This window comes from Pagrus pagrus, assembly GCF_965226575.1.
Source record: "Pagrus pagrus genome assembly, chromosome: 9".
NCBI lineage: Eukaryota > Metazoa > Chordata > Actinopteri > Spariformes > Sparidae > Pagrus > Pagrus pagrus.
Genome location: NC_140193.1, coordinates 20,896,417 through 20,916,266, shown reverse-complemented (window position 1 = coordinate 20,916,266; position 19,850 = coordinate 20,896,417). Strand labels below are relative to the sequence as shown.

Sequence of the window (19,850 nt, the reverse complement as noted above, 5' to 3'; positions counted from 1 at the left end):
TTGAGTGGGAGCATTAGTCAAACTGGGTTGAAACCAGAATATATTAGCCTTCTGGTAACCTGACATGAATTTACATCACTTTTTTTAAATTACTCATTAATCAACTTCCCTTAAAGGACGTTGAAATGGTGTGAACATATAACATTTAATGTAAACGATTTAATGTTACCAGCATGATAAAATCAATTGTACAGCTAGCTTCGCGTGTTAAGAACAGAAAATGTCATTCTGAAAACCTTCTTTTAACATTGATACTGTTTATTTGTTTAATCATGAAAACTTGCCCTGTGCCCCAATCAATAACGGTAACTTGGTCATTGAGCAACAAATATTCAGGCCATCTTTCTAATGCAGTAATTCATGTATTGTTCCAGGCATAACGGGTGTTTTCTTTTGTCACTCCATCATATAAAATGTGTACATTACCTTTGATTGTACGTCTCTTTTAAACTTGTAGTTTGTGATTAAAAGTAATGAACTGCCTCAGCTTGCATCTGAGCTAGATTTACTTCTGAGTTAAAACTTATTTTTAACCTTTGAGTTAAACAGGTGATTGCATTTTTTTTTACTTATTACATTTTTTTTTTGCATATGTTATTGCATTGTTTTGCTTTTGCTTGTTGTTTGATTTGGTTTACAGCCTACTGAATTGAATTTGTACTAAAACTGATGCATTTGTAACATGTTTGTGTGCAGCTTTTTGTTCATAGGTTACTTGCCAGGGATAAATGATGGATGTAAGCATGCATTTATATGGAATAAAATCAAATCGAGTTTAAAAAAATGGGTCAAATGTTTCAGTTTGTGTGCAGTGAAGCCAAGTCTGACCTGGGTTTATCACGGAGCTGCCCCCCCTCCCCTGCTCACCGCTCTCCCTCCACCTTTACACCGGGCAGACCTCTCCATTCCACCCGGTAACCACTACTGCTACACCCGCTGCGCAAAATTTAAAAATAACCCCCCGAAACAAACTAAAGAAACAACTTCACTCACCTTGTATTTTAACGAGAAATCACGAGAGGAGTTGTGGCTGTTTTCCGAGCCGTGTTCGTGTCGGGACCCACCTCTGTGTGAAGTGGTACGGTCCCGTTAGTCGCAGCCTGAGTCCTGTTAGCTACAGCAGCAGCAGTTAGCGGACACCGAGAATCACCAACATGCGGATAAACTGCACTTAAACCTGAAAACGGACTGTATAATGAACTTTTACCGGCTGGCTATTTTACTGGGAGCAACAGGTGAGTCGTATTCCCTTCAATATAACACGTATTGTGTATTAAAAATGAGTCATCTTTACGACAACAGCAGCGCAACAGGTTGATCCTATATAAACTTAATACTGCTTATCCCAGCAGGCACAGCGGTGTCAGACTGATCTGTGCAGGCTTCTTACAACACTTGACAAACAGCTTCTTTGTGTTTTATATCTCATTTGGGTGAATAAACAGAGAAGGATGCGCCATTTTAATACATTTTTGCCTCGGTTTTAACGAACTAATAACACATCATGGGGTGTGTAGAGCAATCCTATTAAACCCTCGGATTTTGTAGTGTCATACATTCAATATTGTGTTGATGTTACTTTATGTTTATGTACTCAGATATGATAATAATACTCCTCAGAGGCTTTTAGCTTTGCTGTTACAGGCCTTTCTGTATTGTGTTACCTCTATAGTTGACTATAAAAGCGTTATTGTACATTTTAAAGTACAAAGTTTAATGGTAGAGCTGTACTTCAAAGGTGCAATATGCCAATGCACAGCTACAGTTAATAGTCGATTAATCAATTAGCTGATGGACAGAAAATTAATCTGCAACTATCGTTAGTATTTATTTTTTTAGCTAAGAAATGGCAACAGTTCTGGGTTCTGGTTTTCAAATGCAATGATTCAGTGGTTTTCTGTGTATTTTACTATAGTGAATTGATTTTTTTAAGTTAAGGCTGCTGATCATATAAAGCAAGTTATTTAAATGTATGTCTTTGGCCTTTAGGAAATTACAACCAGCATTTTTCACTATTTTCTGTCATGTTATAGACACATCTATTAATCAGGAATTAGCAGATTAATCAAAAATGTAAGTAAACGTTAATTACAGCCTCATACTATAGTTTATATACCTTTAAAGCTGCATTTAGTGACCACGAAGTGCTCATCGGCTCTCAAGATGGCTGAACATGTACCTGAGAAAGAATATCTGTTCGAAAAGCATTCCTGGACAAAGTGCTCACTTCACTTATCAGAGTGTTTCTGTAAAAATGCATTGAAATCATTTATCGGACGTGGAAGCTATATTCAGTCTTATCAGTGTTTTTATTGTTGGGCTAATGAGTCAATGTGAAGGAATGCACGCCGCAGTGTAGGCAGGAAATGTGACAGCTTCTGAGAGGAAAAGTCTGTGTTTTCAGGAAACACGCAGCAGCGTCCGGCAGCAGAGCTCTGACCTGGAACACATCAGTCACCACACAGTATTGTTAAATGTTAGTCTAATCTTAAAATGAGGGCTTGAGTGTGTGTGCAGGTGGAGGAGGAGACTGTCTGCTGCCACGGTAACCTGTTCATTAACCTACAGTGAGTCACACCTGGTCTAGCTCCACATAAACAATAGTTAACAGTCACTTTGAGACTGTTTGATCATGCATCCAGCAGTTTGTGGGTTTGTTTATCCAAAACTCCTCTCACCTCAGACTGATGGTATTCACAGGGTAACGGTTTGGTTTAAATCTCTTGCAGTCAATTGGTCTGTTCACACCCAGCTGGAGGAGGCCAGATACTCCCCATTGGCTAGGAGTTTGTGACCTCCTCCCCCTCTCAGCTCCTCAAGTGGGACGGGGAGGGGGGGGGTCAGCGCCGGTGTCAGACCTAACAATGGACTGGTCCATGAAAAAAGAAACAAAGGGAAGAGCAGAGCTGTTTCGTGGGAGGAATTTAGGAGCTAGGTCACCCCTCCTCTTATCCTGTGAAAATTATTTGGCTCCATCACCACCATCACTGTACAGAGAAATGTGAAGATAAAGTGTAGCTTCAAATTAGGGGAAGAAGAAACCTGATGATGCTAATCTGACCAGACTCAGTGTGTCGTTAAAATAAATCATTAACACATTAATTAGGAGCATGAGCTGAAATGATTAATCGATTCGACAGAGAAATAACAGGAAACATTGGTTTCAGTTATTTATTCATTCAAAAATGAAAACCATTCTTTGGTTTGCGTCTCACATGTGAGCATGTGCTGCTTTATATCGGTTTTATATAACTAATATTTGGACGGCACATCTGTAGACGTCAAATTTTGACTCTTTTCCTGCACTACATATACTTAACACTTGGTCAGTTAATTAAAGCTATTACAAGGAAATTAATTTTTTGACAAACACTGTTTGAGTGTTTCCGCCCCTTTGTGTCTAAGGATCATTGGCAAGTGCATGCATTGGTTTTGAAAGTGAGTGAAAGACAGAAACAATGCATTTTTAATACTATTTTCCTTTTTTGAACACAGCTCATGTGGGATTTAAACTTTGTTTCAATGCCGTATCACCAAGACTACAGAGCAGCTTTGGTCCTCTATTTATCCACAGCACTCCGGGATATAATAAGTACCAATTTTATTACTCATACAACCTGGATAAGTCAGAATCTGACCCAGTGACGGGCCTTAAAAGAGCCAGTCTTCTTGCTGATGGTGTTGTTCCTTATGTAGGTCATAGAGAGGCATCAGTATTAAATTGATTCTGTTTCACAACCAGTTAAAAGTTCCTTTTAGTATGTTTGAAATTGATTTGGTATAACCTTAAGTTGCAGTTGTAACACCGGCCTGGAAACAAGCAGACAAAAGCGTCCATTTTAGATAAATACTATAAACAGTCCTAAGGAAAGGCAGGCTGGTGGACTTGCTTTTGTTTTGATTTCCTATCTTCTGGGAACTGTTTAGAGCGAGTTCCTGCCCCACCTAGACCTAATATGACCAGCAGAAAGAAAGTACCCACGAGCGTCTGAGCTCTCCATCCCTTCCCTCTGTGATGACAACCCCCTGCCTCTCCACAGGCCTCCCCAGCTCCCCCCACACACATACACAGTGGAATTTAACCTCCCTGACCCCAGTATCATGAGCAACAGAGGCACCCCCTCCACACAACTAATCTCTGTTCCTGTCTTTGCTCTTGTTTTGATATGATGCAAACTATCTTCCAGGTGTAGTCACTCATGAGTCAGCCACGCAGACAAAGAAGAAGCACAGCTGTCCTGTGATCTAGATGCCAACTGCATCCTTTTTCCTGTCTTTAAACAGTTACTGTCTAAGCTAGTATTGTGCAATACAACAGCCCTGCAACAGTTTGTCTCACCCATTTATATCAATAATGGTCGACTAACTATGAGCAGAAACTACAACTGAAACAGTTAGTGCAGGTCTTATTTGAAAGAAAATTGAACACAAGTTTGATGGACAGTAAAAGACATTTAAAGACTTTAGTAATTTGCATTTTTCTCTACTTCCTGACAATTTAAAAACCAGACTATTTACTCATTTATTTAAAAAATATCAGCAGGTAAATCAGCTTTACTGGAAAGTGCTCTCGATACAAAATTCAGTAGCACCACAAACTACATTATCCAAAAAGATATTGATTCATCGCTTTTCTTGAACAGTTTCAAGAAAAACTGAACATATTCTCGTGAAGGTAGGATTTATTGCATTAGTTCACCCACAAATGAAAATTGTAATTCACAGAACATTTCTGGAGCTTCACAGGAAAACAGTGTTGCAGCATTCTCCTAAACAACTGAAGTAGATGGAGACTTTTAGGCTTTTTAGAACGTAAAAAAACAACTGGAAAAAAAAGCATAAAATGGCTCCATACGGCTCATCTGGCTTAATCCAAGTCTCTGGAAACACCAAGATCCCAAATTGATTTGAAAAGCTGATATGTACATCCTCAACTCGCAGTCAATGTGTACACCCACTTCACAGGGATGCATGCTAACGCTTTTAGCGTGGCAGCTTAAGTGAAGATTTCGGCTTTAAAAGGGTGTAAATAATGTGTTTTAAGATCACTTTGGGATCTCTGGGCTTCTGGAGACTTTGATTACGCTGGAGGAGCTGCATGGAGTCATTTTATGCTTTTTCAGTTGTTTTTTATGTTATAAAACAAGTCCCCATCTACTTCAGTTGTTTAGGAGAATGCTGCAACACTGTTTTGCTGTGAAGCTCCAGAAATGTTTTGTGAACTATGAAATCCATCAGCATGGGGGTAAGGAGATAATGACTGAATTTTCATTTTTCGGCGAACTTGTCTTTTAAGTAATTGATAAGGTACAACTGTCAAACATTTTCTGGCTCCAGCTTCTCAAAAATGAGGATTTGCTTCGTTTTCCTGTTTTATATCGTTGCAAACTGAACATTGTGGGGTTTTGGACTGTTGATTGGACAGAAGATGCAATTAGAAGACGTCACCTTAGGCTGAAGGAAATCATAATATCTTTTTGTATTTATTTTCACTATAGTTTATACAATGATAAATCAAAATAACTTAGATATGGATGAGAGGTAAAATAATTGTTGCAGCTCTATACTCTGTTTCCCTCTAATGGTCACACTGGGTGATAGGGTGCAATATGAGTAAATAAACTCTGTGAAGGTGCCTGGTTTACGATTATTGTGAGTTGAGTAGGTGAAGCAGGTATTTCTCACTGCTGCATCTCTGCTGTGTTTGAAGTTTGCTGCACACAATTTTATCTCTGAGCAACATTTGCGTGATATGTGTCCATTGTTTTAAAATAGTCAAATGTTCATTTTAACTTATTCCATCTCTCTTTCTCTTTGTGTTTTGTCTGTATCAGTGTGTGTGTGCGATGGCGTGCACGTCACAGTACGAGAGAAGCAGCGGTTTGCAATGCTCTTCCAGTCTGTGGTCCTCCCGTGTCAGTACCAAACGGCATCTAGCCAGACCCCGGTGGTGCAGTGGTGGTACAAGTCCTACTGTCGAGACCGCACACGAGAGTCCTTCACTGTGCCCGAGACTCTGGCCGTCCAGGCCTCTGAGCTGGGCGCCACGTCCCACCTGGAGTGTTCAGACAGCAGCCGCACAGTCCGGGTTGTTGCCTCGATGCAAGGAGCTTCAATGACGCTGGCTGAGCACTACAAAGGCAGAGACATCACCATCGTAAACAGTAAGTCATCATTTTTAAAGTTGAATTCAGGAGAGAGTTTCTGCAGCTGTTTGCACTCAGGAATCAGAGCTGACTGTGCTCTGTGTTTCCTGTTCTCTAAATAAACCTCTTTTGTCTTTGTCCCACAATAGAGTCGACCCTACAAACACACACGATCACACCCCCGGCTCTCACTCCTATTCATGTATGACTCCTTGTTAAAACCTCAAGCCTTATCATGGCAAAACACCCGTCTTCTATCCAAATGTGTCAGTGGAACGTAGCACGTCACACAAAGTCCTACTGTTGTCGTTTCAAAGCTGCAGTAAGAGATTCTTGAGAAAGATAGTTGATTGCTGGTCTAATTCCCGGGTCGTCAAAGACCACTCTTTGGGGAGTCATGGCAACCACCAACTCAAAGCATCAGTATTTGACGACTTGGAAATGAGACTCAGCAATCAACTATCTTACTTACCTTTAATACAGTTTAAAATAGTGGGTTTGTATCAGCGCTAGCACTGAAAAGATTTGGTCTTGGTAATCTATTTAGAGTGTCAGGAACCGAGTCATTATGGTCAGGTTGTTGTCAACGATTTTAATTCACGAATACACTGATTCAACGTTGACCTGCTTTGTTGTCCTGATCTCATTTGACTTCTCACCACAAACAGCACGTCTAACCTTGTTTCCTATCTCTGTGCAGAGGCAGACCTGCGTATCGGGGAGCTGCAGTGGGGCGACAGTGGAGTGTACTTCTGTAAAATCGTCATTGCTGATGACCTGGAGGGGAAGAACGAGGGCCAGCTGGAGTTACTGGTGCTCGGTATGACCACACTTTGATCAAAGTCATCACGTAAAGACTCGCACTTTGAGTCTGATCATGACATGAGGGCACGATTTGGTTGATAATTAAGCTCAGTGAAGTTGATTTCTAAATGTTCGTAAAGGTTTTAGAAATAGTCTCTTTGTTGCTCTGCATTCCACCGTGTCTGTACAACCGTTTCCATGGAGACGGCCAAATGGCGTTTGCCTCTTCACACAGTTTAGCCAACGGTTTACTTTACAGGGCTGACAAGGATTTGGCTGGACTGTACTTCACATCATAAGTCAGTTGATGGAATGTAACTAAGTACATTCACTGAAGTACAGTACTTGAGTGTAATGATGAGGTACTTGTAACCTACTTTACTTGAGTATTTCCACTTTTTGCTACTTTATACTTCTACCCGCTGGTTCGAATCCCCGGCTCCCCCAGCTGCATGTCGAAGTGTCCTTAAGCAAGATACTGAACCCCAAATTGCTCCTGATGAGCAGTTGGCACCTTGTACGGCAGCCTCTGCAATCAGTGTATGAATGTGTGTGTGTGAATGGGTGAATGTGACAAGTGTTGTAAAGCACTTTGAGTGCTCAGTAGAAATGCAAGTCCATTTACTCCTACTACTAATATTGTACTCTTACTCCACTGAATTAATTTGATCAATTAAGTTACTAGTTACTTTGCAGATTGGATGCTGCATCAGAGCAAAAGTAGTACATTTTGAAAATAATTTATTTCATTCAATCAGATTTTTAAAAAAGAAAGAAAAAGATTATAATAATCACAAAAATGCTGACCCAAAGTATACAGTATATACCGTACATATTTGTAAATATATGTATAATGTACTTTAACTTGTACTTTTGATACTTAAGTAGTTTTAAATAGCAGATACTTTGCTACAGTGCTTTTCGTATGGGTGATTTTTCACTGTTACCAAAGTAATATTTTAACACAATATCGTTACTTTTATTAGTAAAGTATGACTTTTGTTTTGATGTCAGGGTCGTACTGCTTCAAAAACTGTATCTTCACCCGTACAGCAGTTTGTGTATTTGTGGCTGATTAATGATTATACAACTCTCCTCCATGCTACACTCAACAGCTAAAAATTCATTGCCAAAGGTCAGAGATTCACCATCTTCTGTTAATGAAACTTGAAGTGGCAAGTCCATTCAGTGTGAGAAACTGTGGAGACTGTTGCCAAAAACCCTCCTTAAACTGTGAGAATGGCAACCAGCTTTGTTTGAGAGGACACTGGAGGATGTTAAGGGTCGCTGCTGGTGTAGACATGAAGAGAAGGACGTAGAAAGGGAGCTTAACTCTCACAACAATGTGATCTGAATGTTTTGCAAAATGGTTTCCTACCTTTAAGTTTGACTAACCCGGATGTGCCTGTACTATTAACATCTGCTCATGCAGCCCTCCTCCACTGAGCACTAATCTGATTATAATCAGCTCAGGGGAGAGAAGGAGGGGGATTAAACGAGTGGGAATAACAAGACTACACTGGGTTTTGGTGCCACAATCTTTTTTAACTTTGCCAAGTCGTTTTAAAGAAGTTTGAATTAGAAAGCGTGTAAAACCAGGTGGCATTTAGCAAAGACTTCAGATATGTACAGAGTACAGAATATGTGACCACCACTCTAATACATGTCAGTCCAATATCAAGCTACTGATAGCAGCCAGTTAGCTTCTCTTAATAATAAGGACTGGACTCACTGGTTAACATGTTACATCGTGTTTGTTTCAGCTGTTAACAATCCGCACATAACCTGCCACAAAACCAATAATTCTTGATTTTAAACTTCTGATTTTGTATGAATTAACTTAGCTCAGCAATAAAAGGTGGAAACAGCTAGCATGGCATTGTCCAAAAGTTACAAAATTAGCTCACGTGCACCTCTTAAACTCAGATTAACATCTCCATAAAAACTCCCCATATATCATTTTTAACTTGCGATTCTGTAAGAATAAAACAAAAGAGATAGTGTGTCAACCAGCTGTTTTGCTCTTCTTCCTGCCTTCATGCTAAGCTAAGCTAACCGGTTGTTGCCTCAATGCAGCTCCATATTTGGCCTACAGTCATGGCAGTGAAGTCAATCTTCTCATCAAACTCTCAGAAAGCCAACAAGCTATTTCCCAGAATTCTTTTCAGCAACATGTGTTGATGTTTCTTCTTTCACCATCTCCCTAATCTCTGGTTTAATTTTTTCACACTTACTAATTCCTCTCTGACATTCACTCCCTTTGCTCGCCCTTTTGTCTTGCAATATCTCCTCATGTACTCCTCCATGGCTCTCTGCATCTCTCACTGCCTGCCTCCCGCTCAGGGCTGCATAGCTCCCCGGCTCTCTCAGGTTACTCAGCGTTACTGAGCTTTATGGTATGTCAGATGAGTGTGCCAGGTCAGGGAGCCAACATTACTTATTTTAATCAGGTGGGAAGGATACAGTACGCTTTTTTTTCCTTCCCTCCATAGTAACAGTCTACTCAGCACTCTGGAGCCAGTAGGTGTTTAGTCTATCACTGTACACAGACAGATCAGACAGGGACTGGTCTTTACCGTAATTATAGTCATGATAAACACACACTGACAACATGAACACCTGCAGTTGTGTCTCAGCCTCAGCACAACTGTTGCAGTCCCTTTATATTTCTGTATTTTTGTAGTTCTAGTTACCTTAAATTTCCCCTCTTCTGACCTGCTTATTTTGTATATAAAGCACAAAAGAGACACTGTTTCACAACCATACAACTTGTGTGACCTTTTTTTCGATGAGCTCTCACGGTAAACTTGTGTCCCAGAATTATTATGTGCCCCAATTTCCCAAACCTCCTCTTTGTCCTCACGCACAATCTCTCTCTGTGTGCGTGTGTTTGTGTGTCTGTATGCGTGTAGCATGTGTGTACACTGGCATGTGCGTTCATTAGTGTGCAGTTTCGACGCCAGCAGAGAGGCACATGAGTGGTGTCTAGCTCATTACAGAAATACAGTACTGCTGACCTCCTGCTAAAATTAGATCCAAAGTAAAGTGCACGTTGAACTCTGACCTCTGACTTACATGATTTATGTTAATAGGTCAGCATGTTTGAAGTCAGTGCTGAGAAACTCTGTGGCATCATATTTTCATCACATTCGTGTGATTCATGTGATAAAAACACTACAGTCATGCTAGCGGCACTGACATATGATATGTTACCATGCTGATGTTAAACAGGTACAATCATATTTGCCAACATTCCCAATTTTCCAAGGAGACTCCCAGTTGTAATTCCCAACTCCCTGTTTCTTCCTGGGGTCACAATTCTCCTGTATTTCTCCTGATTTATAACATTTTAAAGGAAAGAGGCATGCATTCTGTAAAATATACTGCTTCTATCTCATGGTTGGCAAGTATGGTATAATATTTACCGTGTTCACCATTTTAGTTTAGTATGTTAGCATGTGAATATGTGATAATTAGCGCTAAAAACAGTGCCATTAGTTTTGCAGGTATTTGGTTATAAACAAGCTGTAACTCACCAGGGCTAAAACAAAAAGAAATCAAGCCAACCCACATTAACTAAAAACTGCAGCTCCTCAAATGGCCACATGAGGCATTCTCCAAAAGCAAGTCAGTCCCCATAGACCACCATATTAAAATGCTCAAATTTGTAGCAGAAATAAACATGTTTACAAAAAAAAACATTTTTGGTGATGCATAGTTAGGGGCATGGGCGCTTTAAGTGACACCAAGCCACTAGCTGTCAACAACCAGGCTTCATTAGGTCCACCTCAGTTCAGTCACGCTCCACCTCTTTGCCTCACCTCTTTTCAAACCAGAATTGTCAGCTTGTGGAGGCGCTAGATGAAAAGCCAGGGATTATCATCCCTTTTACCATCCTCTGAGTCCCAAACATTAATGGTAATCCATCCATCAATTGTTGTTAGTAGTATCCAACATTCCCATCCCACCGCTAGCATGGCAAATCACTTATTTCAACATGTATTGGGACATTTATGCTTTGTTACTGTACGTTTGCTGATTTTGATGCATGACCATCAATAATCCACTCTGCTACCAAATTTCCTTATTTGCCTGACCTTTTGACTCTTGCTTCCTGCTTCCTCTGCCGGCCTTCACCTGTGCTCTCCCTCTTCTCTGCAGGCAGGACAGGTCAGCAGGACGATCTCCTACCTGAGTTTGATGTGGAGATTATGCCAGGTACGGCTACTCACTTGCAACTTCTGTCTCACTGCCTGCCGTCTTCTAGCTTCCTCCTAATGCCTCCTGATGTTCAATTCTTACTGACCAATCAAAACTCTCTCTGACTAACAAAGGTACCGTATATTCCCAAGTCCGTTTTGACACAGAACTTTTACATTTTAACGAAAATGTACAGAAAGAGTGTGTAACCCAACCTGAAACTACACACAGTCAGTTATAGAAGCTACATAAAGAAATAAATCACAGACTCTCAGTTTTTTACATCCTTTACATCCTCTCATGATGTGAACTCCAGAGGGGATATGTGTTGACTTAAAGTGGATTTTGCTTCTCGGCACACCCTGAGGAAGTTTGTCATTAGAGTCTGGATGCTTTGGAGATGCGATGATGGATAAGAGTCACTCAGATCTCCCCAGCGTTTGTCTGAAGTTTACTTTTTTAGAGCTCTCTGGTCTCTGGATCAGCATTTAAGGTAAACAGCAGCATGGTTTTAAAGGGAAACTTTTGGTTTATCACAATACATTTTTGTTTTTAACATTTTTTCTTATAGTTATAGTTCTTATAGTTATTACAACATTGTAATCACTGAGGTTACACTTACATAACTGTGTCCAACAGGGCAAAAGATACAAGTGGTCAGATGATCAGTTTAGACAGATTATCTAAACCAGTGGTTCTCAGAGTGGGGACCGGAAGGTTCTGGGGGAATAAGGGGAAAAAGCAAAAAGGGGAATAATTAATTTTCACTCTAATTACATCCATAACTGACACAATTACTGAATTTATGACAAATTTGTCATTGCTGTGTCTTTCTTATACTTTCTGTAATAAATTATCTGAAAGAAAAATTCTTGGGGGATCCTGGGACAAAACCTGATCCCTGGTTCTGAGGTTTAGTTTGGGTCAGTTTGGGGGTTGTTGACAGGAAACAGTTTGAGAACCACTGATCTTAACCACCAAAACTGTCTACGGCAAGTCAAAGTTGAACCAGGAAATCAGTCCGTAAACTGTGAAGGATGTTTACAATGAACAATTTGCGTGATAATTACTCCATTTGCCTTTATTTTGTCTTCCAAAACAAAAGTTTAGTTTACTGAGCGTTTGTTTTAAACTTCTCTGATTATCTGACTGCTTGTGTTTGTTGTTGCTGCGTTATGATAACTCAGCAATTAACTCAATGAGTGCAATATTTTAACATCACTAGGGGTGATGGCAAAAGTACGAAAATACCCAGAATTGTCATACAAATATAAAGTGTCACTTTAGAGGACTTTTGCAGTTGTTGTGCAATGTATGTCAAAGTATATGATAAGAGCTTGGACAGAGTATTCTAACTTTTTTGGTGTATATTTATGTTTGTGTGTTTGTTTGTTTTTTTTCACTCTTTCTATTGATTTTTCCCACATAAATCTACTTTATACGACATGTATGTTAAACGTTTAATCAGAATCTGCATATTAACCTAGTAATTAAAGTTGAATGTAGTGGAATAGTGGCGCAGAAAATGGAAATACGCAACTAAAGTACCTCATATTGTACTTAAGTGCAGTATATGACTAAACTGCACTTAGTTACATTACATCACCATTAATTTTAAAATCTGATGCAAAGATTTTTATTTTTACTGCAAATACATGTAAATATTGGTAATCGGTCTCCTTGATTAGCCGTAATCGGTATCTGTCATACCAGTCTGCTGAGCAAATACCATAAGATGCAGTACGCCTCATGTAATATATTAAGTATATGCACAAAGTCAACATGTATACAGTAAATACACATATCAATCTTCTTAGAACAGACTACGTGTACTTAGATTATAGCATCTGCTGTTAGTCAGCTAAGATCCTGATACAAGTTCTTTTACAGACCAGTCTGTCGAGTGCTTTAGTTGTTTTACAGGAGCAACACATTATATCTGTGTGTTGTTGTGATATTAATTGGATCTGTGATTATTAAATGTTTTCCAGCACTAGTAAAAACGTCACACCTTGAACTGAATCATACCATACCTAACACAAAATAATGTGCATGTGTGTCTATATTCCAGAGTGGGCGTTTGTGGGATCTGTAGTCCTGGGCAGCATCTTGTTCCTGTTACTGTTGGGCATCTGCTGGTGCCAGTGTTGTCCTCACTCCTGCTGCTGCTACGTCCACTGCTGCTGCTGCCCTGACACCTGCTGCTGTCCACGACACTGTCAGTATTAACAAGCAGATAATATTGAATTAAGTTCCATGTTCATCATCGGTATCATCTTAAATACCGATCACTCTGTATGGAAGGTTGATTGTTTGGTTGTTCTCCTGCTCAGTATACGAGGCGGGGAAGATGGCAAAGAGTGGACCGCCTGCTCCGGTTCCTGTGTATCCATACTACATTCCTGGTGTACCTACTGTGGTTCCTGTGGCCCCTTCATCCCACATGGACCCCAAGATCACCTCTATCCCCTCAGTGGAGAACAACCTGGCTGGAGGTGAGTGTGCAGAGATAGCAGAGCGCTCTAACAGCATGTCTGACTGGACTAACCCTCATTTCATCCATCATCCATCATCCCCATCAGAGTCTGTCTCTAACCAACAGAGAAGAAATGACAGATGCATGTTTAAATTTAATCTTAACATACTTACGTCTGGTTGTTTTTGCTTTGTGAGACGAGCATTATGTCTATATGTGTGTGTCCTTGCATGGTTAATGTCCCCGTGTGTGCGTACTGTACGTTTGTGTGTGTCTGTCCACATCCACAGTGCGCAGTGGTTATCGAGTGAAATCCAGTCCAGACCAGGACGCAATGAAAGTTCTGTACTACATAGAGAAGGAGCTGGCTCAGTTTCCCTCTGCCAAGATGGCTGCACTCAAACGTAAGCCGGCACAGCCTGGGCCAGTTTCTGTCACCTGTGTGGCTGTGTGACCAAGTGTGTCTCCTTAATGTGCATGATTTGTGTAAATTAACCCGTGCTAGTGTTCGTCTAATCCTTACATTCATGTCATAACATCTAACAACATTCAAAACTGCGTTCAAAAAGTGGTTCGAATTTCTGGTTCGAAGTGTGAGAAAAAAACTAATTTTGAGAAAAAGTGCTTTTAAGGACATTTATTGTAAAATTCCACATTTTTAGACAAAAATGGTGAAAAGGGAAAAAAAGATTTTTTTACCTAATACACATCATTGTGAAACTTTAGTAATAGATTAATCACATGAAGACACTTATTGTTTGTATTACAGGTTTTTGGATATTTTATGTTCATATGTTCTAATTAAAGGTGTTATTGAGCCACTAAATGTGGCATCTCATCTCCCCCTTACATTGCATTCACGTTACAACACAGCTGTTGTTTGGACCATCTGCCCCCTCAAGTGGTTGCCAGTTTGATGTACAAGCTGACATTGCTAACGCTAGCAAGCTGGGCACATACTGTAGAACTCTATTTTTGCAGGTTTTTTTCCACAAACTGGCAACTACCAAGAGTGTTGATCACTGACTCACAGATACCACAGGAATTTTAATTTGTAATTTTTCTCTCCAATAGTCTGAAATAAAACATTTTGTGGAAGGAAAATAGCCCAAAATATCAAACTATTTTTTAGTTTTATTGCACCAGTGACAGTTACTTGGTCTGTTTGTTGCCTGCAGTTTAATGTAGTATATGTGCACTGATTTAGAGCAGCGGCTACAGTGAGTCAGTTCATCAGAAAGAAGTGCTTCGTCTAGTACACATTTAAAGGATGACGCTGAGGATAATTGTTAATGTCAACAAAGTCCATGAATACACCATCATTAGTCGTGCTCTTCATACTTTATGATCTCTCCGGCCTGTGTGCAAGCCTGCTGGTTCCTACTGAAGGTATAATATAATATTATAGTTTTTAGTAAATATTACTCAAACAGGAATAAATAGTGTATTTGTTGGGGACTATTTTCTGTGGTGGATTAATACAAATGTGGTGCTTTGGAGAGTATTTACAAGAACGGTGTGTGGAGGATTCACTCAGAATTAACTACTGTTTCCTTGTTTATTGAAATGGCTCTATTGCTCAGAGGAATAGGGTGCATGAGGCTTTTTGGAAACACATACAATGTGTTAGCAATAGTGTTAGAAGAATCAGTTTTTGTCCTTTTATGGCATCTGTTTACATGGAGGGGTAAAAAGAATATCTACAGACTTATATCATATATCATATATCATATCACTTCCTTCAGTACTTTGCTGTCAGCTATAATCTTTCAGTGGTCATGATTATATAGTCTCTGTCACTTTAAACCAGAAAGTAGGTGATGCTCTTACCCTAACACCTTCACAGCACCTCTAGCAGACCACATCTAGTAGTGTCATAGTTGTGTCCTACAGTTGGTGGTTAGGGAAAAATAACCTGAAAAATGTTTCCCGGTTCGATTTAAAGTGAGAATAGTAAATGAGCCTAAACTGATGTGTCCCAACAGCCTGCAGCCTGTCAGAGCTGAGCTCTCTTCACGATGGAGGAACTACAGACTTCAGACACACCTATCAGACGGTCCAGATGAAGGCGCTCCCGCCCATCGCAGACCTCGACGACCAGTCGGTGCTGAGAGCAGCTCCACCAACACGCAGTCGAAGGCTCAGACGGGACAGAGGCAACCAGTCAGATGATGAGCTGGACAGAAGGTACAGTTACAGTGTTATCTGGTGGTTATTCAAAATCTCTCCTCATTCACAAGAGGCTTCATAACCCATCCCCTCCTACCTTCCTTGCTCATTCAACACTAACCTCCTCTCCCCATCATCCAGGATGAAGCACCAGACCTGAGGAGACAGGGTCTTCTCCACCTTTGTCTTCAAGACACTATTATTTTTATTTAAAAGTTTGCCTTTCGCTTGTTGTTATTTTTTTCTGGTGTCTCACATTCAACCTCACAAACACACTGGAAAACAGGGAACAGTAGAAAGCAGCATGGAGACCAGTGACAATGTTACCATGGTCATTTTTTCATCCTTTACTTCAGTCTCTCTTTCAAACTCAGCTCTAACTGAGTGACGTTTGAGCGCTGCATGAGTGGAGACGGATAAAAAAAGTATTTACACGCCAACGTCCCAAACTTCAATGCGTGTGAAAGCATTGTGCTGGAAAAGTGTCATGTTTGCACTGCCTCCATCACCTGTGACTACTACAGTCGTTTGACCTGGGTGTGAATGCCGATTGTGCCCTTTCACACAGAATAACAAAATCCAGAAGTTAGCTGGTTTGTCCAGTGTGAAAGTGTTTTTGTTAAACGTATTATAATTATTGTTATTGTATAAACTCCATGTCACTGTGTGCTAAGTTGTGTGCTCTTCCTTACTGCAGGTGGAACTGTAGCTCAGAGCACTTACAGAGGAAGACGTTGAGCAGAAGAGGGCGCACAGGCTCCCTGGACGAGCTGGAGGATTTCGCCCGATCTTACGACTCCAGTAGACGTAGGCCTGAGCCTCCAGAACGGGCCTACAAGCGGGATTACAGCCCTCCCAGACGTTTCTACAGAGATGAGGATGATGGATGGAACCGCCGCAGCCCCTCACCTTTACCACAGAAGAGAAGGGACACGTGGGACAGTGACCGCCCCTCCCGACCGCCTCAAAGCCACGGATACGACGACGCCTACCTCAGCAGTGTGCTGGAAAGCAAAGCGAGGCGGGGAGGAGGTGCTGCTAGGCCGGACGAGGACAGTGACACTCCCTCTAAGGGCAGCTCCAGAGGAAAGGGCAGCAATAGTTACTACAGCCGGTCGCCTAGCAACCATCCAGAAGAGGAGGACCCTTTGCCACCGTACTCTGAGTGGGAGGCTGAGCGGTACCGCAGGGCAGAGCCGACTGCAGACAGGTACCGCACTGCAGAACCTCCCAGGTCAGAGCGATACAGGACCACTGAACCACCCATGAGGCCTTTCTGTTACACCCGCCCCAACCAGGGAGCGTCCCACACACTGCAGGGGGGCAGAGACGAGAGAGAGAGAAACAGAAACCTGGTGAGTTACTTGTAGCAGTAACATGGACTTCTTTCCTCTTCAGCTCTTCAGGAAAGAGCCTCTACATCCTGTGAGTAGTTACGGGATCAGTCTGGCTGTATTCTGTGTTGTTTCTATTGTCAACAAATACCATGAAAAGTATCATCTGTGTAGCCTGATGTAGCTTAATCCTCTGTGCTATAAAACTATTGAAACTATTGAAAACACATCAGCGAGTCACACTGAAGCACTTGTAGACAGTTGCCATAAGTGTAATTGTTCTCGACATCCCATCAGTACAGGGAGATAAACAGTAATCTGTAAACAGTAGTCTGTCCCATTAGTCTTTGTGGGTTCACGTGCCTGTTCACATATCTTGAAAGCTTTGTTTCAGTCACTTGATTTATCCTCCCAACATAAAAGTACACCAAGTTAGATAATGACAGAGAGACAGAGAGTGGGCAAAAAAAATAAACTAAAAATAAACTTTAATAAAACCTCTCAGAAACTCTTGGTGCCTCACAGATTTCGAGTACTAGTGAATGCTGAAAAGTGGTGATGACATACTGGTTACCCCCGGTCCTGAAGACCTGCTGAGTGGTGGCAAATACTCCGAAGTCTGGAGGGGTCGGGGATCTCTGCACAAGCCGACCAAATGTGTATTAATCCACGTCTGAATGTAGCGCCCAACGAATTCACTATTGACTTCTGTTTACGACTGTTTACTGTTGTTATGAGATAACTAAGCATTTCTTTAAAAAACACTGAGATATCGTGAAGACTTAAACAGGAAGTTTGACAATTTTCAACCAGCTTCGTATCACCACAATGTTGTTGGTATATGCAATTGAACCATGTTAAATTTCTCTCTATTTTGCACCCAGACACTCCAACTCTATGGCCGGCAAAATGATGCAAAACGCATCATATGTATGTAACTCTCTCTCTTGGATTGAGTGAGGAGCATCTCACTGCTCTCCGATCAAACTGTCTAAACCAGGCAGTGCTGATAAACTATGAACAAAGTTTCTGTTACTACGCTGCCTAAAATTTAGCTGCAGTAGAGAAAGATTATGAACCAGAAGTGGTCGCCATATTGTTTCTGTACTGTGAAAATGGAGGCTGAAAAAACTCTGATTGAAATGTAAAACAAGGCAGTGCGGATCAAATATGAACCACAATCCTGTTCATTGTCTGTTCCTCTCCTCAAGAAAGTAGTGTACTGTTTTGATGTAATACCATATTGTTTGTTACCAGCTGGCCGTCTTATTGTTCCCTGTGTCAGTTCGCACAACGAACCAAAAACTAGGCGCTGCCCAACAGTGTGTATTGGTCCGGTGCGGCCCACTTTACTCTGTTTCTCTGATCATGTGGTAACAATATAGAAAATATTTGTCTTTCTACTGCAGAGACAGCTCAGTTTCCTGCATGGGCCATCTTTCCAGCGGTGAAATCCGTCTTTAAAGATTTAAGACGCTGATGAGGTAATTGTTAAAATCCCCGGTTGAATGTGAATGTCGCAAAAATGACTTTAAAGAACTACAAACTGCATATTTCTGACATGTTTTTTGATGATGTATATCTTAAGCAGGAACAAATAGGCTCCAGGGAGTGTGAAAGTCATGTTTTTGGTTTTGATATTTACATGGTATTTGTTGACAATGACAATAAAATAGAATAACGTCAGCTCTGTACTTAGACATTTGAAAATGTTTTACAGTATTATGTACATAAGTTTACTGTCTTTTGTGCATTGTACATACATGATTTATGGTCTTAACACTGAAGCATTATAATATAGCTCTGATATGGTTGTATCTATGTAAAAGCAACTACAAATCACATTTATGATTTAACTCAGATATGTACTTCATAACCTGCCCATGCTAACAACAATCACAGTGTTACAAACGCTCACTAACTGGCTCACTAAATGTCATTTTCTCACTGCAATCAGTATCACAGTCATAACTACTAACACAACTTGAGCTTCTTGCTTTCTGTGAGTCGTAATAAAACTCAGAGGCTGGACTAACCTTGCATGAGCATGAATGCACAGTCTCTAACATGTGGCCTCTTGGTGTATTTCTTTAACAGAGCACTGCACTGAGCAGGGACTCTCTCATAGTGTGACAAGGTTTGCCAGCCTCGACCCGCACAGCACGGCCAATCTGTCCACTTAAACCGTCCTGTTGCCACGCAGGAGAGGCTAACTGTTCTGCCATCAGCCACATGAAGTCATCTCACTGAAATAACTGCACCGACAAAAGAATAACAGCGTAGTGGATGGAAAACGCTGAGAAATTAATGTGCATAAAGAAGCATGTGCTGTCGCTTCTGTTAGTACAGGATGTTTTTACTCATGTGCATGAATTCTAGTCTACAGATGTTATGTATGAGGTGTGTGCATCAGTTTTTACTTGTTGAGTTTGATGATGTGAGGATTTACTTACACCAGTGCCAATATGTTTTTTTTATTATTATTATTATTATTATTATCTGCCAATTCAGAATGGCCTTTATACTCAGCAGGACACCACAGTCCTATATTTTCCTACAGACGTCATACTCAATCAGTTCACTGCCACTCAGGTTCACTTTGTATTTGTATGTTTGTCTCATGTTGATATTGTACTGTATGTAAGTACTGTACCTTGAATCTGTTTTTTTAAATTGCACTGCATAAATACTTTTTAAATAAAGAAAACTCTTAAGTCTTCG

At 40.7% G+C, this 19,850-nt stretch overlaps 1 protein-coding gene across 8 annotated transcripts; it reads left to right on the top strand.

The window, feature by feature from the left end:
* Nucleotides 1–919: 919 nt before the first annotated feature.
* On the top strand, nt 920–19,848 carry LOC311262532 (immunoglobulin-like domain-containing receptor 2). 8 transcript variants are annotated; one of them, XM_084361990.1, is made up of 10 exons: nt 920–1,235; nt 5,835–6,164; nt 6,847–6,966; nt 11,112–11,168; nt 13,222–13,368; nt 13,484–13,645; nt 13,917–14,030; nt 15,612–15,813; nt 16,493–17,150; nt 19,227–19,848. In XM_084361990.1, exons 1-10 carry the CDS (start codon nt 1,196–1,198, stop codon nt 19,260–19,262), a joined length of 1,866 nt encoding a protein of 621 aa, XP_084218116.1. In that variant the 5' UTR covers nt 920–1,195; the 3' UTR covers nt 19,263–19,848. The 8 variants fall into 8 exon arrangements, with proteins under 8 accessions (XP_084218116.1, XP_084218115.1, XP_084218113.1 ...); XM_084361989.1 differs by having other exon boundaries at nt 18,539–19,848; XM_084361987.1 differs by lacking the exon at nt 920–1,235 and adding an exon at nt 18,539–18,613 and having other exon boundaries at nt 5,268–6,164.
* The last annotated feature ends 2 nt before the right edge of the window (nt 19,849–19,850 follow it).

Bases quoted from the DNA above. Each gene is read 5' to 3' on its own strand.
- LOC311262532 (XM_084361987.1), top strand. From the start codon at position 5,780: ATGTTCATTTTAACTTATTCCATCTCTCTTTCTCTTTGTGTTTTGTCT. The intron at 6,165-6,846 runs GTAAGTCATCAT...ATCTCTGTGCAG, and splicing joins AGACATCACCATCGTAAACA to AGGCAGACCTGCGTATCGGG. The intron at 14,031-15,611 runs GTAAGCCGGCAC...GTGTCCCAACAG, and splicing joins CAAGATGGCTGCACTCAAAC to CCTGCAGCCTGTCAGAGCTG.